We start from the raw sequence: 27,487 nt of genomic DNA on the forward strand, positions 1-27,487 counted from the left end.
TTGTTTTCATGCCCCGAGAGGAATAAAAACACAAAGGAAAAAAAAAATCCTGACTCAGGTTGTCGTAATTACCATGAAATCAGGAGATGCAGTGTGTGTGTGATGCTTTTAATACATGTTATACATGTTACTTGTCTGTTGTGCTGTGATTTAATAATTTTAATACAATCCTCCTACTAAGATGGTAGAGTTACATAAATGTACAGAACATGGGGAATTTCTTGGACCTCAGAGCCCTGAAGTATCTCAGTTTAACACCTCACTAAACTTAACCATGTGAACCACTTTGAATATCGCTCCTTTAGATTTGGTTACCCAAATCCTGGGTGGGGAGGAAATGGAGAGAGAGAGAGAGAGAGAGAGAGAGAGAGAGAGAGAGAGAGAGAGAGAGAGAGAGAGAGAGAGAGTATCCAAATAAGGGAACCAATGCAAAAATAAATAAATGAATAAATAAAATCCATCCTGAAGTTAGTAAGTCTCATGTTGGGTGTTAAAATCTTGTGTCTCTTGGTAGTGGGATGAGATAATCCCTCTTGTTTCAAATGTCAATAGGTCTACCTTCAAGAATTTTCTGCCATGTTTTCTGTCCCGTTTGAACATCACACTTGTTCCCAAAAAATCATGCAACAAGTGAAACGACACTGAAGAACAAGCGGAGTTTTTACAAACATGAGACTAAATGACCTGTTGAGATGGAGATATTTTTGCAGTGAAAGACTTTTTTTCCTACAAGTTTTTTTTTTTTTTTTTCTTCACTGACATGGTTACTTCGGGTTAAGCGTCTCCCGGTCCTCTTGTGCGTTCAGTGTGTGTGTGTGTGTGTGTGTGTGTGTGTGTGTGTGTGTGTGTGTGTGTGTGTGTGTGTGTGTGTGTGGACCGACGCGCACGCCCCCAAGCTGCCGTGCGTTAAAACGGCAGGACGGACGGCAGCTCCACACCTTGCAGCCGCGTCCTCTGCCGCACACCTACAGCAGCGCAGCGCAGACACACACACAGGTAGAGGAGCGCGGAGCCGGAAGAACGAGCAAATCGGGTTGCTCAAACCCTATCTCTCTCTTTTTCCATTTGCTCTCCAGTCACTTTGTTTGGATCACAACTCCTCGTTTATTTTTAACGCGCTTTATTTATGAAAGTGAAACGGCAGCGGAGGAAACATGACGGAGCAAGGCAAGAAGATGATACTGATCGTGGTGGATGTTCTTTGCGTCTTTGTTGGTGAGTGACCACCCTTTTTTTTCTCCTCCTGACAACATGGCTGAAAACATTTGTGTCAGGCTTAATAGCTGAGCTGGTAAAAGCTCCTCCAACGTGCGTCATGTTGATCCATTTAAGTTGACTTGGGAAAACTCAACAGGATACAAACCAGATTTTCCTCAGAGTGAAAAATTACAAGGCCACAGTACAAGCTGACGCACTCATACACGACTTATGGCTGTACCTCATGGCTTGATCCATATGTTGCCTCAAGGGTGGTATTGCAAAATTCCCAAAAGTGACTTAACCCTGCCAATAAATCAAGCTTTCAAAAGGCTTCAATTTGCTTTAAGAGCTGCCCAGCAGAGGGATGTATAGTAGAAGTCATGGCAGTGATAGCACACTGAGTAATGCATGCGGGTCTGCTGAGCACTGCTCATATCTTGTTCAAACAGGCCAGAGTCTTTCCCAACACTGAGTAAGAGAGCTGCTGGGACTCTGTTAAACTCGGGGTGTCATTGATCAGTGAGAGGATCTTTTGACTGATGCCCTTCAGGAGCAGATATACAGGACAAGGTGGCATCGATACAGCAGGAAAACTTATCTTCACATCAGTGTCATAGTTCATAGTAGTGATCCTCAGTAGACGTGATGCATTCACACCATGTATGTGTCCCAGTAGTGCTGTGGCGGCTTGATTTTGTTGCATGCAAATAAAGTGCAAGACCCAGTTCCTGTTTCTTCATGTTCTCAGAGGCTTTTTATGAGTGTGTGTGTGTGTGTGTGTGTGTGTGATTCTGACTTTCTCTCTCTCTCCCTCTCTCTCTCTCTCTCATTCTGTTTCTTTCTTTCTACCTGCCAGTCTTCATTTCCATGATGGGATAGTTATTATCAGTGTAAATGCACTCATACTTTTTTGTTTGTACATGTTTTCCTGAGCCCTGTGGCCTTTTTTAGGGTTAGGGGAGAGCAAAGAGCATTGTCAGTCAGTCTTGCTTTGACAGGTAAAATCCTGTGTTGTGAGGAACTGTAGACCAGATGTGTGTGTGTGTGTGTGTGTGTGTGTGTGCTGAGGAGGGGCTAAATGGCATCTAAGTGTGAATATTGTAGTGAAACAGCCTGTTCCAACTTGCTCTGGACACCACATAAACCCACCTGTACAGTAGAGTAGAGTAGACAGGCAAGGGTGGACAGAGTTTCACCCCTCTGTTCCCCGCCTGTCTCTTCAGCTCACATTTATAAAACCATGAGTGACAGAGGTGGCGGTAACTCGTCGAAAGCTGCAAGTGGATGGGATGGGGGTCTCTCGACTTGCGTTTTTGTTTGTGTTCTTCTCAGCAGATTTAGAGGAAAGATGGGAGAAACAAGAGCTTACCTGCGGCGCTCAACAGCCATGCAAATTTAAATTAATGGTCTGCTGGTTGGAGGTTAAAACACTGGAATCCCTGTGAGGCCGTTTCCACAGAGCCGGGGGACATTAGAAACACTGAGGGCTATGAAATGTGTGTGTGTGTGTCCGTCCGTCCAGCTGTGGGTCCATCTTGTGACTGACAGGGAGGAATGATAATGACTGCTCTACTGTTTAAACTACTCTACATGGACGCTTGTATGTGTGTTCATGGAGAGCCACTTTACAAAGCCTTACATATCCCTTTTGCACACAAAGAATAACCTAAGCTCTTAATTCAATATGTAAAAAGTGTCAAGGCTGTGAATGTGTGACTGTTTTCTATTTTTAAGCTGTAAAAGACTGCTTTACCTGTTTTCAAACCTACCTGTATGGCATGTGTATGTAGATACAACTGTGAGATGTAGAAACCAGGGAGTTTAAAGCTGTAGCATGTGGTGCATTTGGGTTTGTGATTACCATACACAGCCCCCCTATAAGATATAGAGCTTACTGACCTTTGTAATGGTGGATAAAAAACATGTCACACTATGACAGTGCACACAGATGAGATTGAAACTTGGTGAACTTGTCCTTTAAGTTGCACACAACCCTTTAGAACGTATTCCATTTGCTGTTGAATTTGTGCTTGAAACCATTTTGCAAGTGTCCCCCTTTTTTTCCCTCTTTGTGTCTTTGTGCCTCTCATGCATGTGGATTTATTTGGATGAACCGCCTGTCTCATCTCATTGTGCAGACCTAGTCCCGGATTCCAGCTGACTCGTATCACTCTTCCATGTCCTGTTCCTTTATTTCCTCTCTCGGTCGTTCCCTCTCTCCTTTAAGTTTTCCTGTTTCATGACAACCCGCCTACAGCACGCCCTGTTTCTGTTATTGTTGGCCTCCCGCGAGAGCGGTAATCTGCTGTTGTCTGTGTGTGGAGGGTAAATAATCATCAGGTTTGATCCCCTGTTTAGATAATTGTATGTGTGTGTAGAGAAGCTGTAACTAGTGTGTGTGTATATGTGTGTGTGTGTGTGTGTGTGTATCTGGGTTTCCTCACTGTGTGCCGGTAGATTGATATGGTTGGAATGTGCTGAATATCCAAATTGTAACTGATCTCTCTTTCTTTTATTCCTCTCTCTCTCTCTCTCTCTCTCTCTCTCTCTCTCTCTCTCTCTCTCTCTCTCTCTCTCTCTCTCTCTCTCTCTCTCTCTCTCTCTCTCTCTCTCTCTCTCTCTCTGTCTCTGCACCTCCCTATTGACCCCCTCCTGCAGTCTAACCTCCATCCTGTTATATTTGTTTCAACTGCACACAAAAGAAGTAACACACAGATTGTGAGTGCACCCACACACACCAGCCACTAACACCCACCCACACACACACACACACACACACACAGAGCACACATAGGTTGCTGTATGTCCAGTTCTCAGTAACAGACACAAAGCACAGACCGATGCCACCCCGTCAGTTACACACAGATAGTGTTCAGATCTCAGGCCACAGTTACATTTTCAGTCACATTTTTAAGACTTAGTTCTATAAAAAAGTCAAATTTCTCTCTCTCTCTCTCTCTCTCTCTCTCTCTATATATATATATATATAGATATGTATATATCTATATCTATATCTATATATATAATCATCATTTCTGTGCATCCCCACTTGGCCTGAACAGAGCTGCTGTATGTATCCTGTGGCTCTATTTATTTAAATTTGTGTTTTGCTTTACTTTTTCCCACTCTCCCTCCATGTTTTCATTTAATATTACTTATATAAACATTATGGCTGGATTGTGTCCATAGATTTCTGACCGATTCCATATCTGGTTTTGAAGAGCCAACAACAATGGTGGTGAGCAAAAAAAAAAAAAAAATTCTTTTCACGGTTGTCATTTAATGTGTACTGACATGATGAGATGATGAAAGTCTGAGTAAAAGGTCTTGTGGAGCTGTCTCCTTCAAGTCCCGCCACAGGACTGCTTTCGCCTTTTTTGGAAACCTTTGTGTTCCTGGACGTTTTCAGAGCGATGCTGAACAAATCAGTCCATCAGTGACTTGCTGGACCCATTGCTTTTGGCTTTTACTCAATGTTTATCTTGTTTTAATACTATTTGTACATGGAGACATCGAAGAGCCGTAGTTTTTCCAGCTCCTTGTCGACAAGACCGAGCACAGCTGCTGCTGCTCTTTTCAAACCCGCCGAGGTCAACGGGGTCAAGCTTTCACCGTCGATGCTCCATTACATTTAATGATTCTGTGAACTGCTTTTTATTGGAGTCTGTTCATGTGCTCCACGTTCATTTGTTTTCATTCAAAGCAGGTTCTAGTAGTTGCAAATAGTTCTTAGCTATTTAACCTGCTTGGAGAATTAGTTGGATTTAATGCATCAGTACTATTCAGATGGTATCAGATAAGTTGCCTATCAAAGAGAAAGATGTTAAGCTGATTGACAAACCGTTCATTTCTACCTTACAAGTTGAACTCCACCCATTTGGCACCGAAGACAGATAATGAAAATTTTCAAATACAGTTTCACCCCAATGAAACACACACGATGGCCCAGTATAGACTGTAAGTAAAGTGATCCAAGCACAGGAGGGGGGAGGTGCAGCAGTATGGGAGGTACAGGTCAGCAACCCCAATACTTGAAAGGGAATACCAGTCATTCTGAAAATTCACATGACTCTCTCATGGCCGAGGACAGACCACTAACTGTTTTGTGAGCATGGACAACTCGCTCCCAAAGCTAAAAGCAACTGACAGTAATGTGAGATACAAATACAGGGTGACACAAAAAAACGGGAATGTTTTAACAATCCAATAAAACCAAGAGTGATGGAAGAAAAATATTTTATTCATAGTAATTGAAACCTGAAAACATGCCATTTAAGAAACAATGATGGAATTTTCATTTTTTAAAAATTGTGCTGCCACTTGCTCATGTCTGCCAATATGCACTTCAGAAATTCCCGTTTTTTTGGGTCACCCTGTATATGACCTTGAACACGACCCGCATCGCTACAAATGGGCCAATCAGGCACCAGCAGGACACGGCTACCTGTCCTCATCGGCCTTCTGTAGGCACAGTGTTCCCCACTTCCTTTTCATCTGTCACCACAGTCTGAAAACAGTGACTGCCAAATTTGTTAAAGTCACAATAAAGCCAAATCTGTAAATTCCATTTCTGGTTGCTGGGCAGAGGTGGAAACTAATTAAGAGCATTTACTGATGTACTGCATGAGAGTACAATTTTTGAAGTACTATTACTTCACTTGAGTATTTCCATTGCATTGAGACTTTAACTACTGCTCTACATTCATCTGATGGCAGTAGTCACAAGGTTTTTCTTGCACAATAAAGTCGCACATGCAAAACATACAAGCCGATGCATTGGTAGAGGTGTAACTAGCCAACAGTATATGGAGCAGTTTGAGATACAATATTAAAATACATCTTACATTTTAATCCATTAGTAAGTTAACACTGACAGGAGTCATTCGTCACCATAACTCCTTTTGCCTATACATTTTACTGCTAATACTGCTATGCTTTTACTTAAATAATACTTTCAATGCGGGACTTTAACTCATAAGGAATATTTTTCCATTATGATATTGCTATTTTTGCTTAAGTAAGGTACTTTGTACTTTGTCCACCACTGATGCTAGTACATAATGTGGTGAAGCACTGTTCAAAAGTGGCTGATGGAGTACACTGGGGACAGCATGATCACTGATGGCAATTTTTCAAGAGAATGTGTTTGCATTGCAATACGGGTGTGTAGAATGACATTGAAAATCAGCCAAAAAGGGGAAGAGTACTTTTGTGTGGGCCCTCGGTTTTGTTTGCGTCCACCAAGGACCTCACGATACGGGATCTCGATGAGAATCAGCAGCATGAGTTCATCTTTACTCACAGAAGCGAACGCAAGATCAAGATTTAACCAAGAGCCTTTACAAAAACATCCGAGCAAAGCCAAAGTTTTGCAACAGAGCTGGCTCCGTAACACGGGACACGGCGACTGACTGACAACAGCTGTTATTGTTTGTCCCCTTGCAGTGTTATTTATGTGTCATTTTAACATTTTGCTGCCATGTTTGAGATGCTGCTCTCCAGCTGTTTTATTGACACATATGTACACATACGCACGCACGTGCACACACACACTTGTGTACACACAGTATCTGTTTTTGCCAAGCATATGTCAGTGTAAAGTGGGAAGTGTTGACTTCTGCGCCCTGACATTCCTGTGTGAAAATAACTAGCAGAGAGAGAGAAAGAGGAATCAGGGAAGTGAGATGGAGAAGAGAGAAAGTGTGTGTGTGTGTATGTGGTTATACAACATGTAAACTCTGGGACGGTAGACCTTGCAGTGCTGAGATAGGTGCATGTGACAGAGGCTATTAGGAGGCGTCATCTCCCTGGTTTTAATTGGTCAAAATGGGACGTGTCTTTGCAAACTAAAGTGACACTTCAGATCCCAGGGCGCACAAAATCATTTATCACTCACACAGATTATCACAGATTTCTGATGGCCTGAAAACAACACCAAACGATATGAAACATGAGCCACAAATCCTGGTTAGCTATTAAATTAGGAATGCACAAAGCAGACATACAGATTTCAGTAATCCCAGTCTAATCCCAGTACATGACAGTCACCTGTTACTGGCTCTGTGTGTTACCACTCAATAGGGCTGGCTGATGTATCGATATTATATCGATATCATGATATGAGACTACATATTGTGTGGCAGTTTGGATATCATAATATGGTCATCTGAATTCATTGTCTAGCTGTTCTTTGCATCTACCTGCTTGGTCATCATATCCACATTATTCACGATTGTTTTTCAGAAATATCTTGTGTTTAAATATCTTGGTGTCAAAATATCGATTATCGAGGGACCTGGTCAAACATATCGTGATATTTGATCTTTTGTCCATGTTGCCCAGCCCTGCCACTGACTTGTAGCAGGACAGCGGTGTTGTAGGTCTTGTCGTCCACGTCTTATCATGAGAGCTGAATAACAGGAACACTTCCACTTCCTGCTGGGTCAGAGGTCAAGGGGAAGTTGTACTTGTGCCTGATCCCAAATTCCATCATGTTTATTTTCTCAAAGTGGATTCGGGGACTTCTCTTGCCAGGAGAGATTGTGAAAGCGTAAAACAATACTTTCCCTTCTTCCTTTATCTCTCCCCTGGCTGGATGTCCATTTTGTTACTCGGGGCAAAAACGCAGGAGAATAAACTCTGCCTGTATGTCTGTGTGCTTTGGGAGAGAAGGGAACTAATTTCGACTTTGCTCTTTTGGAAATTTAATTAGAAAGTGGAAAAAACTCAGCAGCCTCAAGTGAAATGTCGGAATGGAGCGGAACAAGTTATTGTTATCCACCAAATGCCACTTTTTTTTTTTTTTTGCCATAAGTGCCATCATTACATGGTGCATATCAGATCTGTGGAGCCCTTTATTGTACTTGTGGTGACTTTCTTTCATCTATGTGTTCCTCTCATCCCCCTCTTATCCTTTCTCTCTCTCTCTCTCTCTCTCTCTCTCTCTCTCTCTCTCTCTCTCTCTTTCCCCCCCCCTCCCAAGCCTCCGGTGGGGGAGGTCGCCCCAACAACACCGGCCTATAACAACATACCAGGCCCTCTGGAATAATAGAGCAGATCCAAACAGCCGGCCCCACCGAGATAATAGGAACTCTCCATGGGCTCAGCTCCCAGAGCCCGCTCGAGCATGTTTGATATAGAGGGGAATTGACTTCCTCATAGATCCTGTTGTTAAGTAACCTCATTGCTTGGTGTGTATCTGTGTTTTTGAGTGCCTCTCTGCCTAATTCTGTCCACCCACACATCCCCACCCTCCTGGAGTGTGGCCACCGGGGACTTTTGTCAAACAAGCAAGTCTGTTATCTAAATGTTATCTTTGCACCCTGCAGAATAAACAATAGTTAGCCTGCACTTCAAAGCAGAGCTGAGGACATGCTTGACCCGGTGGAATGATGGCTGACCGGAGAGATAGCCTCTGCTCACCGAAGCAACCAGTCACCAGTCATTGCTTGCGCACATCATGTCATACAGTACATAATTCACCACTTCACACTTTGTTTTTTTTTTTTCCCTAATTTGTCAAAGATCAACAAAAGTACATTAAAGCATGTTTTATAGACCTGAGAAGTCGTGCACAACTTTGACTACAAACTTTTTCCCAAATATGGAATTCTGAATACAACACATTTTCACATTTTCTCTATCAGGAAAACACATGTTTTTTTGGTTTTTTTTTTTGCCCATTATTGCCATATCCAGCAGTGGAAAGAGTACTACAAATTGAAACTCAAGTGCAAGTACTGATACTTTGCTGATATTTTATTTAATTGGAATATAGAAGTAAAAACTGACTTTCGTAAAAGTAAAAAGTTACTTTTTCAAAACAGTAACTGTGTTAGGTGTGATCTTTTCCATGCAGTTATAAAAGAGAGAGAACACGCTTCAAACTATATTCTTTTAAAGGGCCATTCCGTAAATTTGCCTGAGGGTTGAAGTGGTTAAAGTGAGGACCCTATAGACTCATCTGACAGATGTGTTTTTGTCAGGTAGGCATGTACTACGGTGATTGAGTCTACATGGTTCTCACCGCCAGGTCACCTCACTGATATTTTTTCCACGTTTTTTGTCCTCAGATAGTCCTTTTTTTTTTTTTTTTTTTTTTTTGCCAGCTGACTCAACTGTGGTCCTCGCCTACATTAACCATCTACAGTTTATCATCGTGCACCTTTTTTATTGACAAAGTAGAAGCAGCTTCCTCTTCTTATTGCTGACTGAGCTTTTATTGTGAAAGGTTCTGCAATCTGTCGCTGATCATTTATTCTCGGTCATGGATATGATTTAACATGTGAAGTACAAGTAAAATTATTGACAAGCAAGTAAAATTATTGACTGAAAAAAGTACACAAAAAAGCTAGTCAGTGCCAGTAATTAGAGTAAATGTAATAAGTGACTGGATTTCCTGATAAACTACGATGAAAAAAACTTGAGGTTGCTGTTATATTTTTTTTTCAAGGATGACAACAAAAGTATTAAACTGATAGTCCCCGTTCTAACCCATGTTGTTTGCTACTTTATACGAGTGTCATACATCTTTTTGTTTGACCCATCAGCTCCCTCCCTGTGAGAACGGGCGCTTCACTTGGACTGTTCTTCTCCAAAATAAATGAAGCGGATCTGGCCCAGCAAACAACATGATATTGAACGGCAACCCGAAGCAGAAAACATGTTTTGAAGGATGTACAGTAACACCGATTTGTTTAGGAGTCATCATCAACGCCGTCTCTCCAGCCCTCCCGCTCACTAACCGATGGAACTACTTTGTGTTACTGTATTTCAGATTGCATACGTTTTTGTTTTTTTTTGCAGAGGAGTTGTGGGTGGAAGCAGGAATGCGTCGAATTTGTTTTTTCTGACTATTGTGTTACATTTACGCAATAAAATGTCAGTGCTTCTTCTCTCCCATGCTTCTTTTGTCCTGGCTTTCCCTTTCTTCTCAGAATCGCCATATACACAGTAAATCTGTAGACGAGGTATTGAGTGCTTGGAGGTTTGCTTGTGGTTGAGCTCAAAACCAGGTTTACATATTAGCGGGATTTCTGTCATTTCTGCTCGGTAAAGTTGTCTGAGAGGAGAAACACAAGCAGCAACCAAATGCGAGGAGAGGAAAGGAAACGTCCTCTAAAAGTGTTCACACCTGACAAGCTGCCACAGCATGCATGACCTCAGACTTAATATGTGCTTCTGACCAGTAGACACACACACACACACATGCACAATGTGACAGGCGGAATTTAATGAACCCCCATACACACACACACACACACACACACACACACACACACATGCTGTGTAGATACAGAAATATATGCAGTCTTCATCAGTGACATCATGTCAGAGTTACCTACCCACAAATTACATGTCTGGAATGTGTTTACCTTTCTGTATTGGTGTGTGAGTGTATATATGCGTGTGTGACGGTGTGTGTGGTTTTCCTAAATCCCGCCTGTCAGAGCAACCGCCACACAGCCATGAGGAAGGAAGCAATCTGTTAGTGGAGAGCCACTCGATGGCATTACCGAATAAATATACAGCTCCCGCTTGCAAAAACAAACTCAATTCCTCACTCTTATTAACTTCAGGGGCGCCGAGTTCTTGAAAACAGGAAAACTATTTAAAAGCTGTAGTGTAGAGAGTTCTTGACATCAGCCGTGTGGATTCGGGCTATTGTCCTGCTCAGATTTAGGAGACAGGTTTATGTTCTCCTGGTGCCTCTGCGCCACTTTGGATCTGAGCCTTTTGTTTACGCTCGGAGTCACCAAATTCTCCTCTCTGTGTCACTGTCTGTGCGTCTTTCTCTTTCTCTCTGTGTATGTAGAAGCATGTGAAAGAAAGGGGGGGGGCGTGCTGTGGGGTGGAGGTAGAGACAACAAGACCACCATTCCATAGGCTTTTCCACGAAGGATTAGTTTTGGGGAATTTCTTGTCATAACATACAAATAAATGACTCTCATCCCTAGAGGTGTTTTTCTTTTCTTTTTTCCATTGTTGTAGGTTGCTTTATATGTAGAGGGTGGGTATAATGTCTTTGTAGGTATGTGAGTGTGTGTCCCAGTCTGGTCCTCAGCTCCCAGGCCCTTGACTGTGAAGTCAGTGCCCTGAGGTCAAAGGTCAAGGCTGTTCTGTCCAAAGTGTATCCATGGTGACCGGAGGTTCCTCTGCCTCTGGGAGAGAGGAGCCTGCAGAGGTCAAGCCCCCGTCACTGTGCTCTGCTGATGACGGAGATATTTACATGTATTGTTTGGCACGCATACACCATGCTCACAGCCCAAGGGTTAGTCAACAGTGTCTTTTTAGCCGTTTCCTGAGCACCACTTTATGTGTTGTGGAATATGTGTGACCTGTCAGTGCGGCGCCGATGCATCGGCCTTGACCTTGGCTCTGGTCTCGTGCAACTGAAGTCATTATACCGCCTGCACGGTCATGGTAGCTGTTACTTCAGGTCTGCTTTCTACCTAGAGAGGCAGTCTCTCTTGAAATTTTCAAACGACACCTAAAAACGTATCTTTTTAACCATGCCTTTTTATAGTATGACTTTTACTCAGTATCATATGCTCCAACATTTTAATCCATTTTAAGGCATTTGTATTCTTATTCATGTCTTATTCATTATTTTTTTATTTATTTTTTTTTTTACTTCAGATTTTTAGCTGCGTTTCCTATGTTTTAATGTAACACACTACCTCTTATTTTTCTCGTTTATCCTCTTTTATTCCTGCTGTTGATGTTCTCAATTATTTTTTCTTTATTTGTTGTATTTATCTATCAGTGTGTATGTATGTGTATATATATGTATACATATCTTATTTTTATTCTTTTTATGTGAAGCACTTTGAGCTGCATTCTGTATGAAAAGTGCTATATAAATAAAGTTTATTATTATTATTATGTTGAGCTGGAAAGGGCTCTGTGCTGACATTATAGTGGTTTAATACAATTCTCACTCCACAGTTTCCTCTGTAACATTATGCAGCACTGGTGTTGGGATAGTTTTAGTTTTTGTTAGGTATCAGTGTTTCAGTCACTTGTGGACTTGAACTTGTCAAAATTGAGTTCTGACTTGTGAAAGCTCAGATGTACAAGTTGTATTTTCAGGTATCACTTCAGAGGTTCAGTTTCTCAGATTTCAGTTCAAGTGACTTTAGGGCATACAAAAAAGGCTGAACACGGATCACTGTTTGTTGTTTGGAGTAAGAATTTAATCATTATAATAGTTTTTATTTACTGCTTACTACTACACAAATACCCCTGCATACACTTTTGGAATTCCCCATGAAAAAAATGTTTCCTCTTCCTGTGGACATCATTTTCTGGAGTTGACATTTTTTATGCAATGCCATCACATTCTGGAAATTTAAGTTTAAGTTGGAAGTGCAGGTCGCAATGGAAAAAAAAAATTCTCAGAGGAGAAGCTGCTGACTAACTAAACCCCAAACACAAATTTCTGTGAAGTCTGTCCTCAAACGGTGAAAAGGTGACATCAGCACCTTTTGTACTCAGCCACCACCAAAGACCAGCCTCCCTATTTTTCACCATTAAAGGTCCGGCGTCATAAAGATTTGGGTTTGAGGTTTAGTTAGTCGTTACTCAACCAGTGTCGTTGTCTGAGTTAAACCTCCTTGAGAAAAGAAGTACAGTTTGATAGAACGAAGTAAAATGATCCCGAAGTCAGTGGAAAAATGCAAACGAGGAGCTAGCCAATATTATGAAGACAGTGTGAAAACAGTGTTACTTTAGCTCCGCCCACTGAGATCTAACTCAGCCAATGAGATTATTTATGTCTTCAGAAGGGCTCTCTGTTTGAGAAATGTTTGTGTACCTAAAACTCGAATTTGCAGAAAAATCCATAAGACAGACGGTGATTGATGTCTCGTGTGTTTCTCCAGCTGCCCTGCCTTCAGCCATCCTGACGCTGATGTTCAGCCCGTACCAGAGAGGCATCTACTGTGATGACAAGAGCATCAGCTACCCGTACAGGAAAGACACCATCTCCCATGGAGCCATGGCTGCTGTCACCATCACCTGCTCCATAGTCATTGTGAGTCCCAACATCTTGCCCAGCCTGAGCCTAATAAACACTTTCCTTAAAAGAAAAAGAAAAGAAAAAAAAAAAACAATGAAGATACACAATTAAAAGAAGTAATACAGCAGCTGATTCTGCAGCAAATGTGAATTGTGGGAGAAAAAACAGTTGTGATGAATCTTTTGAAGCTGAGCACTTGCATACAAAAGCATCATGTGAATGCTATCTGTTATTATGACAAGTTTTTGAGGATTTTTATTGCAGAATAACATCCATTGTAGATGTGTATGTGTAAAAATGATTGATAGCACAATATTGAAACCCATAAGGGATTATTTCAAGTGTATTTGCTGACCAAATTTAATGTTGTGATATTATTTTGGGGCATTTTGGATTGTAACCCTTTTTCTTCCCCACATTCCTCTGATTCACGCCACAGATCACATCAGGAGAGGCCTACTTGGTCTACACCAAGCGACTCCACTCCAATTCCCAGTTCAACCAATACCTCTCAGCACTCTACAAGGTGGTGGGCACCTTCCTGTTTGGCGGTGCTGTCAGCCAATCGCTGACCGATCTGGCCAAGTTCACCATCGGCCGGCCTCGCCCAAACTTCTTATCTGTGTGTGCCCCGGCTGTTTGTAATGGATACATGCTGCAGATCAACTGCACCGGCAACCCTCGCAATGTCACTGAATCCAGGTGGGACAAAACACCAAAGATCCACATCTCTCACTGTTAATCTCTTTTACAGGGTTCAACCAATGTGGGTTTTAAAAGGCCAGTGCAAATAACAGTATTTTGGGTTGCATTTGCCAGCTAAAACAGCATTTAGACCTCAAAACTCATTGAAAGCCTAGATATTGATTATAATAATAACATTTATGCATACTTAAAGTGGAATCCAATCTAAATTTTGGAAGTGAACAACACTGACTGGCTGATAGTCAATTTTTAATAGCGGTCTAGCATCTGCAAACGGATGTATCAGTCCAACCCTAATCCTCGCCTCTGTATTGTTTCAGTGATTGAAAGAAACTAAAACAAAGTGAATTATGTAATTGTGGTCTGCTGTCTGTTTTGCTTCCCAGGTTATCGTTCTACTCGGGCCACTCCTCCTTTGGGATGTACAGCATGCTCTTTCTTTCGGTGAGCGTCCCATTGTTGCTCGAGACCTTCCTTTAACATTAGAATGACTGTTTACTAAAAACACACACAAATGAGTCAAAACAGAAGGAGGTGACCGGCACAGGCACATCGCTAAAGGTCCCCTAACATCATTGTTGGAGGTCTGCACACTGTACAATAGCCGGAAGAGCACAAATTCAGTCCCAAACGGTAGTTCATCCCCGTCAGAGTGACCTTGAGCAAGACGATGAACCCCCTGCCTGGGCTGCTATGGGGTGCTGCTTGGCTTCCCCTTTTACTCTGCACCACACTGTAGGCCCAGGGTGGCATCGTGAAGTAGGCAGCCTGTCCTTCATCTGTAGCGCCTAGATTCAAGCATCAATCCTGCGGGGATTTTCCCGTCAGGAATCAATTAAACATTGGATTATAAAGATATAAACTGTGTTACATGTATGTGTGTCTTAGGATTTACAAGCAAAGAATGACTGAGACTCCCAGCTAAGCACATGGGATTTCTAAATTCACTACATTCCAAAATAGTTGCTCCTGTAGCCACAATGACTAATCCATGAATGAGTGGATTTTTTATTAGGGTGTCATGCCCTATTATGTGGCCCAACCCACATGGGAATACAAGGCACGGCTATAATGCAGCAAAGCTCACTTTGTATCCGGATGTAAAGCTTTCTTTCTCACCTCCAGACAAGTCGCTAACTTAATCATGAGCAAATAACCGCCTCAACCTTTGGGCATGATCCATATTCAGAAAATTAATTTTGTTTTTCACTGTACTGAACAAAATATTAGGTTTCCAATAAAAAGGACAATGAAAAACAAAATTTAAGGGACACATTGATGAAATTTGTTTTTCTTCCTCCAAGTTGGCATAGCGTCCGGTTTCAACACTGAAATGTAGTACCAAATACCAAATCTAACACACTGTATATCCATGCTGTTTAAATGCACAGGATTTCATGCAGCTATACATGGATTAAAATAAGAATTTGTGTGTGTGTGTGTGTGTAGCTCTACGTGCAGGCCCGGATGCAGGGGAAGTGGACACGACTGGTTCGACCCACCATCCAGTTCTTCTTGGTGGCGTTTTCTCTGTATGTAGGATACACACGCGTGTCAGATTACAAACACCACTGGAGCGACGTGCTGGTGGGGCTGCTGCAGGGAGCCCTCATCGCTGTGCTCACTGTGAGTATAAGACTGTGTGTGTGTGTGTGTGTGTGTGTGTGTGTGTGTGTGTGTGTGCGCGTGTGCGCGTGTTTGTCTGGTTTTTCTAAAGTTGCTAATTGTGTAAGCTGTTGATAACTCATACATGACACATACATCTCAAAGCTAACCACGAGATGTTCACATTTAATTCCAAGAGATCAGCTGTAAATTAGTGAGTCAAGCACTTTTTTTTGTGAACCTTTTTTTGTTGTTGAAGTTTGGATTTCTGTAGGTGGTGGTCTTTATTTTTAATTTTAATTTTTATTAATTTATTAGTATGATCAGCCATGGTGGCTATCCTCCAGCCGCCCAATTCTTCCTCTTTTTATTCCAAATGAACTCTTTTGCTACTGGAAAATGAATCAGTTCCTGTGCAGAGGAGTTTTCCTGTCATCAAATGTTTAGAACAGCAAATGTTGATATAACTGATTATAAATAATTCTTCAATATAACTGATTACGCATAATTCTTCAATCTATTGGCAGTTCATGAACACTCAGTCTTAGATACAGGGAAGTAAAACAACCATTTATGTATATGAAAGAACAATGGGTTATCGCTTTCAGTAAGTACCACAACAATTACAGTGGTATTTTTTTTTTTTTTTTTTTTTTTTTTTTTTTTTTTAAGATGCCCTCATGTCTCACTTCCACTGCTCTTGTGTGCTTTCAGGTCCGCTATGTGTCAGACTTCTTTAAGCAGCGACCTCCTCCCTGCACGAGACCAGACACGGCCGAGAATGAGCACCTCGAACGCAAACCGAGCCCACAGCCTCCTGACTCTCAACATGGAAACCACTACAGCTACTCCGGACCTGTATGAGCACATCACAAAACACCACCAAAAAAAAAAAAAAAAAAAAAAAAGAATCAACAGAAACAAATATTTGGCCCAGCACCAGCTATGTACAACTGCTACAGCTGCTCTTACTAACCCAGGCGTACCTTTTCTAACTACAGTTACCAAAGGACCTAGAGTTTGTAAAGCAAACTAATCCAAAATGTCCCACAGTAACCACTACCACGGAATCACAAAGCAGACTAGATCTGCTTCGTCTGGACTACAACTATGAAAACCTCCCAAGACTTGTTGGAACAGACTGTGTGTGTGTCTTTTTACTGTGGGTGTGTGTTGCAGAAACATGTCCGATGGATTGGCAGTGTGTTTTCCGTGCGTGTGTGTTAGTATGTTTAAGTGTGGCATGTCCTATTTTACACTGTGCAATTATTTTCCTTCATCATGTTTCTTAATTCTGTGCTGTATGAACGGACAGTCTCAGAGACACTATATTCGATTTTTAAAATATGCGGAGAAGCTGTGCGTTGAATCAATCAAGAAATGAGGGAAGACTGCAGAGAGATCTGCAGATTTTCAAAAACACAACCAAAGATTGCTTTATGACCTTGGATAGAGCAACTAAACCACGCCAGCTGATCTTTTTTTTTTTTTTTTTTTTTTTTTCATCTTTTTGTTGCCTGTTTTGTGCCCAGCCTTTGGTGGGAGTCAGATAAGACTGCGTTGTTATTTTGGAAAAAAAAAAGTGTCTACACTGGAAAGAGATTATTTTATCTGTCTGTCCCTGACACTTTAATCGTTTTCTTCTGTGCCATGTCTCTGTATTTTACCGTCTTTATGAGATATGCATGCGTGATGACGGACTGCTTCAAGTTTTACATACACACAACTACAATTATTATGCATACTGCTAACATTTTATTACTACTGTATCTAATAAACTGTATAGTTTTTAAGAATGTATTCCCAAGACTTTGCTGTGATGTCACATTGTAACAATTTGAGCTGATAACATTGTACTTGTTGTCTTTCCTCTTCATGTGGAGAAAAGTAAAATTGCCTTTTACGCGTAGCAGCTGATTGTGAGAGGGAGGGGAGACAAAATGGCCAAGATAAACTCAACAGATGTACTTTGAATCAAGCCATGCTTCCTGTGATGAATATCCTGTCAGAGTTTTTTTTTATCCTCGACATTTTTGTATTCTAACATCACCACAGCTCCCTAAATCTAACATCATGTGAGATGTAGGTATTTTGGCTTTGGGTCGGCCTGACTGTGTCTACTTCTTTTGTCGTTTTGTTTAACTGTCAGACTTCAGTTTTTTATGACTGTATACAGGTTTGAACTTGACACTGGCGTCAGTTTCCATGTTGGGGCAATTCTCTGTAAAAGGAAATGTTTCGTATTTTATTTAGTGTGTAGGAACATGTTCCTGTTCTGAGGAGTGAAGTTTGACACCAAAAAGATCCAGTTCCCCTCTCCTTGGAAAGATACGTGTGTGCAATGTACTAGTGACATTCCATATAATGATTATAAAGGTGTTACGTTTTTTTTTCCCTTTAGCCCGTGGGTTGCTTTGTGTAGTTTCTTCATAAATATTAGCCAGCCTGTTGTCTATGGCTGCTTACTTCTACAGAAAAAAAATATATACATGTGAGGAGACACAAGTTATTGGATTATTGTGGTAAAGCGAGGGAGCTTGTGTGTGTGTGTGTGTGTGTGTGTGTGTGTGTGTGTGTGTGTGTGTGTGTGTGTGTGTGTGTGTGTGTGTGTGTGTGTGTGTGTGTGTGTGTGTGTGTGTGTGTGTGTGTGTGTGTGTGTGTGTGTGTTTCACAAAAAATTCCCCACTGCAATGTTCTTGAAAAGTGCACAACACATTTAAACAAGGTTCATGTCTGGACCTGCTGCTGGGAGTTGTGGGCTTCCTCGGTGCCAGAGGACTGGGGTTTACGCCATCTCAGACAAGCTTGAAAAACTGCATTTGCATAGTTATTTCCCTGGATTGGCTGGAGCACAATGATTTTTTTTTTTTTTTTTTTGTAAAACCATTTACAGCCTGATTATTGTAGCTTTAACAGGGGCTGCTCTGTGCTAAAAGTTTTTTTTTTTTTTTTTTTTTTTTAAATCAGAGCTTTTTTTTTCTCTGCTCTTGCTTAAACCTGATGCAGTCATGGTTACATGATGACTGACTCATCTTCCTCAGCATCTCAGAAGTGACTAATCCAAAGAAAATTCTGCAGAACTTTTTATGTTGTTACAACACCATGAGCTCACTTGTTCCTGCAAATCAAAGTAATTCACCAGAAGGTTAATATGTGTCCATCTGCTGAACAAACTTCATACCACACAAATGATTGCATGGAGCCGGCGAGGAGGGTTTCAGTGTGAGAGTGAACATGTTTATCAAGCCCAGCTTCAGGTCAGAGTACTAACTGTTACTTTTCATGACTCAAAGGTGACTCGAGAGCTGCTTGAATGTGTCAGTTTGCAAGTGCAAGTTGTTTTTCTTATTGTCACCCTTGGAAGGAGGCTTTGTTTCAGGAAAGGAGCCTTTGTTTCAGGAAAACGGTTATTTCTCCCAGCTTTCATTTTCACACGCACAATAAGTAGCCAAAAACAAACAACCACTCTCAATCAGGTCTTTTATTTGTAAGGCACCAGAGGAGCTTCCTTACTGCTGAATGGTTCATTCTCATTAGAGTACACAGTTGCTTGTTTTACTTTTTTTTTTGGCCCCCATTTTTTTTTTTTTTAAATGAGGCTACAATATTGTTCATAAACAACATACATTATAAACAAGTTCATGTTTTGTTTGCACAACAAAAAAAAAAAAAGACTTTAAAAAAATGACATGACATTTACAAAGCTCAAAAAAAAAAAAAAAAAAAAAAAGTTAGGTGTTACTGCCTACTGAGAGAATGGGAGAGAGAAACAGGGAAAATAGGCATGGCATTCAATATAGTGCCTCTCACTGTAGGCAAGTAATGCACACATACAACATCAAGTCTTCCTTTAAAGTTGCTCACACACGCACATTAAAAAGCAGCTTTGAAACATACAAAAATGCTTAAAAAATAGGTATATTGATATATTCATATTTATACAAATTGGCCCTTCACAGCAAAAACAAATGCACATACCATTCATATGTCTGAGTTTTGCCAAGGAGGTTTTCTACAGAGACAAGCTTCAGCATCGAGTGCATGCCACTTAGAGATCAGATCTGTATTTTTTTTTTTTGCACTGGATATGCTTAAGTCAAATCTCCAGGGAGGAAAGGTTTTCGGCTTGCTAAGGTTAGCACAGACAGGAAAGAAGCCAAGACACAACCTAAGTGCTTTTCAAAAAGGAATACAGAACTTTACCCATCAAACATAAACACACACAGACGTAAAGGTGGGCTGCCAAATGCTCTGTAAAACTAACTCACGTTGCAGAGTTTACACCAGCAGTGTACAAACCACTGGCCCAGAGTTAGGAGCTAAAACAAGGTGGAGGTGGACGTGTGTGTGAAAAGCTGCAAACAAAATGGCCAACCTGAACCACTTCATTTGCCTGGTAGATGTCAAAATCTGGTTAAAACTTCATACTCATGTTTAACTGGCTTGGTGGGGAAAGGAACACTACTGCCCTCTGCTGCTTGAAAGGTGGATCACATTTCTATTTATCACACCTTTTAGGCCTTGTTAATGCTTTTTGATTAACAACAAATCAAAATGCAATTTGGCATTATGATTTTTATAACTCATGATGGAAACTAATTATTAGTGATTGCCACCGGGGTCAGTTTCTCCTGAATCACAACTTTGGCAAGCACAGATTTTGGGTGTGACAACCTTTTTGGAAAAGTTTCTCTCGTCTGCTTGCTTACAGAATTTCAGCGGCTCACCAGTGACACATTCTTCATCCAAGCAATGTGAAAATAAAGGGAGTCCCTTGACACTCATACAAAACGAAACATGACAGGAAAGACAGGTGCTTGATACGATATCAGTACAAACTGAAGTGCTACACTAACTTACAGAAATACAGTACTCTGAAAAATCACACTCGTCTATCTTTTACAACCATGTCTTTCTGAAGTTTAGGTCCCATTCAAGTTTGTCAGTTAGAGAGTAGGCAAACGGGGAGGAGCAGGAGTAAGGAAAATACAAAAGGTGCTTTATGAAAAAAAAAAAATAAAACAATCAAGTGTTTTCTTCTCTAATGTCATATTCACTCTAACACACACACACACACACACACACACACACACAAACATTCTGAATATGTAATTAGCCTGTCTTTAACTTCATGAAACAAAACACTGAAAAATAAAACGTCCATGGATTTCTGAGCTTAAAGTCTTTGAATTTAAAGTTGAGTCAAGGATTACACTATATAATGTGCAGCTAGTGCTATTAAGTCAAACAAAAAAATAATTCACCCAGCTGGGAATATTTTATTTATTTGACTTAGAATAGTTTTCCAATGGAAAAAAAAATAGTTTGGGATTGAGGTATGTAACAAAGCTGATGCATCCAGTGATTTGCAAAATGAATACATTAATGTTAGTGGGTGTTTGAGGCCTGAATGCATCTAACAAGTGAAATGTCCCTTTACAACATGACATTTAATTTCAGACTTTTCCAGAGTTAATTAAGCCCCAAGTGTATTCTGAATGCATGGCATCACTGTCCAAACAGCTCCAGTCCATGCTTATCAAAAGTGTTGGGGAAAAAATGGCGCAGCTACATTATCCAATCAAAATAGAGGGAAAGCAGTAAGAAGGGAGAAACAAATGGTACAGGGTTTCATACAATACAAATACCACCAAAAAGAGATTTTCCATTCATAACTGATTTGATAAAAAGAAAAAGAAAAAGGCAAATGACAGAAGTAGAGGTCTGTGGAAAAGGAGTGAGAAACATCCTGCATGAGGCAGAACCATGTGGAGGAGACTGCTGTTAGCTTTTGTCCTTAATGCTCACTCCAAACTCAGAGGGAAAACTCAACATTTACCTTGGTAAATGCCACCACAGTGGCTTACACTAAAAAAGCATCTATTTTTACATCTAGAAGCCTGAACTGAGTCTATTACCACTAAATAATATTAACAATTAACTCCCACTCTATCTCTCTCTCTCAGCCATGCATTCTCTGCACATCCAAAGCGCTCCCAAAACCGCCACACTGAGGAAGAAAACACAGTCATCTCTCTCGGCCCTGCTCTCTCTCCTCTCCATTAACACTCCCAACCCTCTGCAGAGTAAGCAAGGCTCACACTCACCTCTGTTTACAGTTAAGACTATCAACCCCACTTGCCTCGCCACCACATCCCCCCTCTGGCTGCGTTATTACTAGTCTGACTTGTCCCCATCCTCTTCTCTCTGCTCCCGCTCTGCGCCGTCCCGGGCCTTGTCCTCTTTAGCCAGCTGCGCCTGGGCGTGGGAGTGGTTGGCCAGGATGGAGGAGAGGGAGAGCAGGCCGGAGCTGGAGGAGACTGAGGGCAGGGTGGGCGGGGTGAGACCCAGGGGCAGCGGAGTCATGGGTAGGGCCAGGCCCTGGAGCTGGGACAGCTGGTGCACCTGGAGCTGTTGCTAAAAAAAAAAACAAAAAAAAAAACACCACAGCAAAGGTATAGTATGTGTAGATAAGTGCACATATTGGAGGACTGCAACAGAATTGAGTAAAGCACATGGATTGTATCACATGGATTTTCAGCACAATTTTTTGAAGCAATGGTGCTCGATGCATTTTGGCACAGTGCATCTAGCTATTACACGTCTAGTCTAGCTATTAAAATAAAGCAAACACTTTGGTCTGATGCAGATGTTATACCTAAAGGTAAAATTGAGAGCATAACTGCTATATTATTAAGGTTGAACAATGAGAAAAAAATGTTCAAAACAACATTATTATCGAATCAATTACTTTGACACATATTGTGATTTTGATGTAATTCTTGACTATAGTGGAAATAATTTTAATTTTCACTTCTACTACTATTAGAATGATGTGATTTTTGTGGGGGTCTGTATCAAACATGTTTTCTTACATCTTAAGAATATGATTTGTAGACCAGGGTGTCTCTGTAACACTACTACACTTAATCCTTGGGTTTTTGGTAACATATTTTAACTTTAATCACAAAATTGAAGCTTCCCCAATTTGGATAATGAACTTGGCCATATTATAATTCTGATAAGAGTTCAAGTGGAATTTCTGTTCAATAGAAGAAACACACTCACAAACTCATCTGTGCAGCTTACCCGTATGATGGAGTTCATCTCAGGGGGTGTGACTTGTTTGGCTCTCTCTATGGCGCCCATGACCTGCTGCTGATGCTGGAACAAAGACAAAACACACTGTCATACACACTTCTACATTAAATCTCAAAGTTTCAGCATTATGTTGGCTGGAAATCATAAAGACAAAGGAACAGTGGCAGACAATGCATGGAGAACAGTATCAGGCGGTTCAAATGTATTTATGTGAGGATATAAGTTAAAGTAAACAGTTCTCAGAAACACATCCAGATCGCATAGTACACAGCTAAGTAGTTAGAATTTAGTGCCTAAATTGCCTATCAGGATGTTGACAGTGTATTTGCCTCGGCAGAGAAACTCTCTGGGAAATACAGCTTGGTTATTCATGAAAATGTCAGTGTTATTACCTCCTGTGACAGGTAAGGGAGCACCTGAGCACATATTCCATTAAGTCTCTTCACTATTTCGGCCTGCAAAGGAAACACAGAGAAACAACAAAAAAGTCAGACCACGAGGCTACTAGTCCCGTCCTATAAAGGATTTACAAAAGACTTTTAGCTCTTGCTTTAACCAGGTGGGTTGGGTGTACCTCACCCCAATTCCAATGGAAAGTAGGGTTGCAGCGGCACGGTATGAAAGTTGACGGTTATTGTACCATATACATTTGCTTATGTACAGTATTGAATTCTGCGGTATTACATGTTATTATGTAAAAAAAAAAAAATTGCAACACGTCGACTATCCATTGTGTTTGTCACAATGCTGCCACAAGATAACATCACACATGACCAAGGTAAGACCTTATGGAGACGTCATTATGACCATGTTATGTGGTCGCATCTCCTTTCTTCATGGACGACCTCTCTGCACCTACCTGTCACTTTGCATATCCCAAAAATGAAAAGGGAGTTTGTTCTCGAGGATGGATATCTAATTTGTAAAAAAATGAGGATGCAAAGTGGCTACCAAAGGTGGAAAAGGAAAGGGAAAAATAATGCCTGCGCACTTTGCTCCAAGATCCAGTTCAAATCGAAATGTTGTCTCTTAATAAAATTTGTGGTTTGGAACAAAGTGTGCAGTTGTTATGTTTTCCTTTACCAACACAGTGTATAACTGCTCTCTTTGTGCCAAAGGAGGAAACACATCAAATATGTTCATCAATCTTCCCTCTGAGAAGATCAAGGATTATGTCCTGTTTTTAATAAAATAAAGAGTAATTAAAAAACTTCATCATTCAATCTTTCAAACACTGATCACAAAACATAAGCGTAAACTCACAAACACATACACACACACCTTGACAGGCACAAATTCCTTGCTCAGAGGGCATGACAAGTTTAACTGTTAGTAACCATAGAAAATTATTTTAAAAGCTCGCAACTAATGTTATTTTCATGTAGTAGTTAATCTAACATGCTGTAGTGCTAACATGTAAACCAAGAAGCTATGTTACAGCATGCTGCAATGAGAGGGTCACTGTAAAATAATAATTTGTAATACTGTGAGACTATGATACTTTCTTAGAAGGTTATCGTACCTTGAAAATCTCATACTATTGTATCCCTACAGGCAAGTTGTCAGTATAAGAAATAATATTAATTAATTTATTATCAAATGTTTGCCTTTAATCGTCTAAATATTTTAGGGCACCCAGTCTTGTCTCTAACAAATCACGCTGGCACCACAAGTTCCACAAACACGATCTGTGCTATTCGACCCCGACTATTACAACAGTTCAGGGAACGAAGGGAAGAACAGGATGCCTTTGTACATGTGACAACAGATGACAGTTTGCCTCTCTGATTGACTCTTGCACCTTGTTTTGATTTTGACTGTTGATTAATGTGCACTTTCCCTCACAAAAAAGGGAAAGACATCAGGTGCTGGTGTACAGCTTGAAAGGCTACAGGGTGAGAGAGGAAGTGGTATTAAAGTCAAGAAGGTAAAGGTGCAGAATCAAAGAAACTTGTTTACCTGTTTGTGCATTTCAATATTCAGTCCATAGGACATCTCATAGTACTGTAATAAACAGAGGGAGAAAAGAAGGACAACAATTATGACAAGCTGAAACTACAACCTTTCTCTGTGCCTGTTTACGCACAAGAACCTGTATGACAGTAGACTAAATATAAACACACTGCAGGTTAAAGCCAGATACAGCTTGTTCTAGCTCTGTGACATACACCTGAGGCAAAACAAACCAAAAACAGGGAAGGATATAGAATCAAAATTATTTCCTAAAAGCACTGAAGATGATGAGTAAAATCACTGCTGTAACTAAGTCAGTTTTTGGTATTTTCTGGAAGACCAGATATAAGAAATTAAAAAAAAAAAAACTGCATCTCATTGACAAGAAATAATACCGCTCACCATGATATAGTGACGCTGCATCTCTGACTTCTCAGTGGCCAGTTTATCACATTCCAACTTCAAACTGGTAAGAAAGAGCACACATTCATCAATTAGGGCTAGCTTATATATTTAGGCTACCTTATATATTTAAAGTCCATTCAAACAAGGCAAAATGTCAAACAAAATATTACTTTCACTTGTTTCATTTATAGTGAGTGCGCTGTGCACGTGGCTCAGCACCTGTGATACTGTGCTTGGAGGAACTGGAACTCATCCTTGATGCGGTCACAGGAGTCAGAGGTGGTGAACTTCAGAGGCTGACTGGACTGAGAGGATGCCTGGGAAATCAGATCAAAGACACAGTTAGCTTTTGTTTACGCACACAGATGCCCTGACATATGCACAATGAGATGAGAGCATTTATGAGAACATTTAGGCTCTCTGGGTTCATTAAAACACCAGAGAAACTGAGCAGCATTTGGGTTGGAACCTAAACTGAACCTCACAGTTTAGACAGAGCAGCCATACAGCGCTCTTTTCCCCAAAACAGCAAAGAAATTACAAACAATTATTGCCGCAAACAACAAGCAAAGGATGGATCCAGTATGTCTGTGTACAGCTGACGCAAACAAGTGTGAGGATAAATGTGTGTGTTTTGGTTTGTTTAGCAACAGAAGGCTGACCTCTGGGATTAACCTCAGAGGATAGCACGCATGTAGGTTATTCTAAGCAAGACTGTATATCTGTGTGTATAAAATGAGATAAAAAGATATACAGCAGGACAGTATGCTTGACTAGCGTGCTACAACTAGAAAGAGGGAGACGGCTGGTGCTCAGTTAGTCTGAACTAATGTGAACCAGAGATTTCTTTTACAGCTGTCATGGGCAAACCAATTTGCAACGTCCCGCTTTCACCAAAGCTCTAACTGAGCACTTTCAGGAATAAAAAAAAAAAAAAAAAAAAAAGTGTGGTGATTGGAGAAATATGTTTACATAAGGCTAGATTAAAGTGCAGCCATGCTGACCATATGTGAGAGGTATTTAGAGGATGCATTAAGTCTGGTTAGGTAGAGAGACGGCCTCCATCCAAACCCCCCAGCCCAAAGCTGTAATCCAGGGTTTAATCTGGTCCCCTAAACCTTATTACTCTCTAAATAAGTGGCACAAGGCAATAGGTTTCCAGTGGGATTATGGAACTAAAGAGAGAGGATGCACTCACCCAGCTACAGGGGTCAAAGCTCTGCATCAAAAGTGCAGAGGTAGCAGAAATGCAAGACAGCAAAGAGTACATGCACCATGCATGAAGTGCAAACCTGCCCACACACACTTTATATCATAAGGACAACTGTGAAAACGGCTAAACAGAGTATCTGCATTACGCCAGACTGTTATAGTTATAGTTTCACTTTAGGTCTCGATGGAGGAAACATGGAGTTACTTTTCATCACCAGTCTCAATAATATTTTATTTATTATCTCAGAGAGCAACACTAACCCACCTGCACCTGGCACAGGACGCATGTTGAGCGTCGGCCCATTGATAGTGTGTGTTTTGAAAGATATGGCATAAATTACAGTTTTGCTTTACAACTTGGCTTCCAAAAGCCAATCCCTGGATTATAATCTGCGTACATAAACTTCAAGGGAGGCGGAAGATCATTATGTACATTTAAATGTGGCTACTTTAGAGCCGATGTGATTCAGAAGTAGGCTAGCTAACCAAGTCATTTGCAGAGCACTGTGTGCGCTTTAGCAACTGAGCTACCTACTTTGGGTGATATGTAGCTGCTAAAGGCTTGCTAATGTGTTTGTGACAAAACAGGTATGAGTAGCTAGCTAGCGGTATAGCCAAAACCGCATTATTGTTTCCTATGAGAAGTTGCAGACGAGCTGTTAGCAAAGGCTGTAAGCTAGTGGTAGTGCTGGGTAGCTAGCTAAGTTAGTGCTAGTATCAGCTGTCTGTGCGGTAGCTAGCTCCGGCTAACTCCGTCTGCACGGCTTCAAACTTGGACGAGTTGAACAAGCCAACTTACCGAGTGTCGTGATTGAGGAAACATCATGTCAACAGTGGATTTCACCGTGTTTCCCCCCGGACTAACCGAATTAACAGGCTAGCTGGCTAAGCTAACAGACCCTCGGCTATTTTTTAAATGATTGAAAACGCTGTTCTGACTTTGTCGTCTGTCATCGTTTAAATAGCGTTAGCTGTGGTCAAAGCAGCGAGACCCGGTCGTCTTTGAGTCGTACGCGGCGGAATCGGCCCGGAACCCTGGAGGGGGAAAAAAATGATGGTTGTAAAAAATAAAGCGTCTTCAAAGGGCCATCAGGTTTCGGGAATACGCCTCTCTGGGGAGAAGCTCGGTGTTGACATATGAGCCTCTGACATTCCTCTGCTTTGAGAAGAAGAGCAGCATCACCTCGAAAATAAACCGAGCGGCGGAGGGACGGGCGCCCCGTGTGATGCGGCACAGAACTGGAGGAGTGCACAGGCGGAGGCAAAATATAGCACATTAAACTGACT

General features: G+C 41.1%; 2 protein-coding genes across 2 annotated transcripts; one reads left to right on the forward strand and one right to left on the reverse strand.

Annotated features, from left to right (window-relative positions):
- The first annotated feature begins 931 nt into the window (after positions 1-931).
- LOC115354546 (phospholipid phosphatase 2-like) lies at positions 932-16,459 on the forward strand. Its single transcript, XM_030044945.1, has 6 exons — positions 932-1,215; positions 13,083-13,234; positions 13,659-13,921; positions 14,311-14,368; positions 15,374-15,550; positions 16,244-16,459. Exons 1-6 carry the CDS (start codon positions 1,155-1,157, stop codon positions 16,391-16,393), a joined length of 861 nt encoding a protein of 286 aa, XP_029900805.1. The 5' UTR covers positions 932-1,154; the 3' UTR covers positions 16,394-16,459.
- A 2,533-nt stretch (positions 16,460-18,992) lies between these two features.
- LOC115354345 (TLE family member 5-like) lies at positions 18,993-27,370 on the reverse strand. The gene is made up of 7 exons (XM_030044700.1): positions 27,000-27,370; positions 25,208-25,305; positions 24,986-25,049; positions 24,590-24,634; positions 23,023-23,085; positions 22,619-22,693; positions 18,993-21,946 (listed from the first exon to the last, which is right to left on the reverse strand). Exons 1-7 carry the CDS (start codon positions 27,024-27,026, stop codon positions 21,707-21,709), a joined length of 612 nt encoding a protein of 203 aa, XP_029900560.1. The 5' UTR covers positions 27,027-27,370; the 3' UTR covers positions 18,993-21,706.
- Positions 27,371-27,487: the final 117 nt, after the last annotated feature.

The sequence above is a fragment of the Myripristis murdjan genome, chromosome 22 (assembly GCF_902150065.1).
Source record: "Myripristis murdjan chromosome 22, fMyrMur1.1, whole genome shotgun sequence".
Taxonomy (NCBI): domain Eukaryota; kingdom Metazoa; phylum Chordata; class Actinopteri; order Holocentriformes; family Holocentridae; genus Myripristis; species Myripristis murdjan.

Coding starts and splice junctions, on each gene's coding strand:
- LOC115354345 (XM_030044700.1), bottom strand. CDS start 27,026: ATGATGTTTCCTCAATCACGACACTCG. Junction 25,306..26,999: donor TTCCTCAATCACGACACTCG/GTAAGTTGGCTT, acceptor CTGATTTCCCAG/GCATCCTCTCAGTCCAGTCA. Junction 23,086..24,589: donor ATATTGAAATGCACAAACAG/GTAAACAAGTTT, acceptor TTTCCTTTGCAG/GCCGAAATAGTGAAGAGACT.
- LOC115354546 (XM_030044945.1), top strand. CDS start 1,155: ATGACGGAGCAAGGCAAGAAGATGATACTGATCGTGGTGGATGTTCTT. Junction 13,235..13,658: donor TCACCTGCTCCATAGTCATT/GTGAGTCCCAAC, acceptor TTCACGCCACAG/ATCACATCAGGAGAGGCCTA. Junction 15,551..16,243: donor CCCTCATCGCTGTGCTCACT/GTGAGTATAAGA, acceptor GTGTGCTTTCAG/GTCCGCTATGTGTCAGACTT.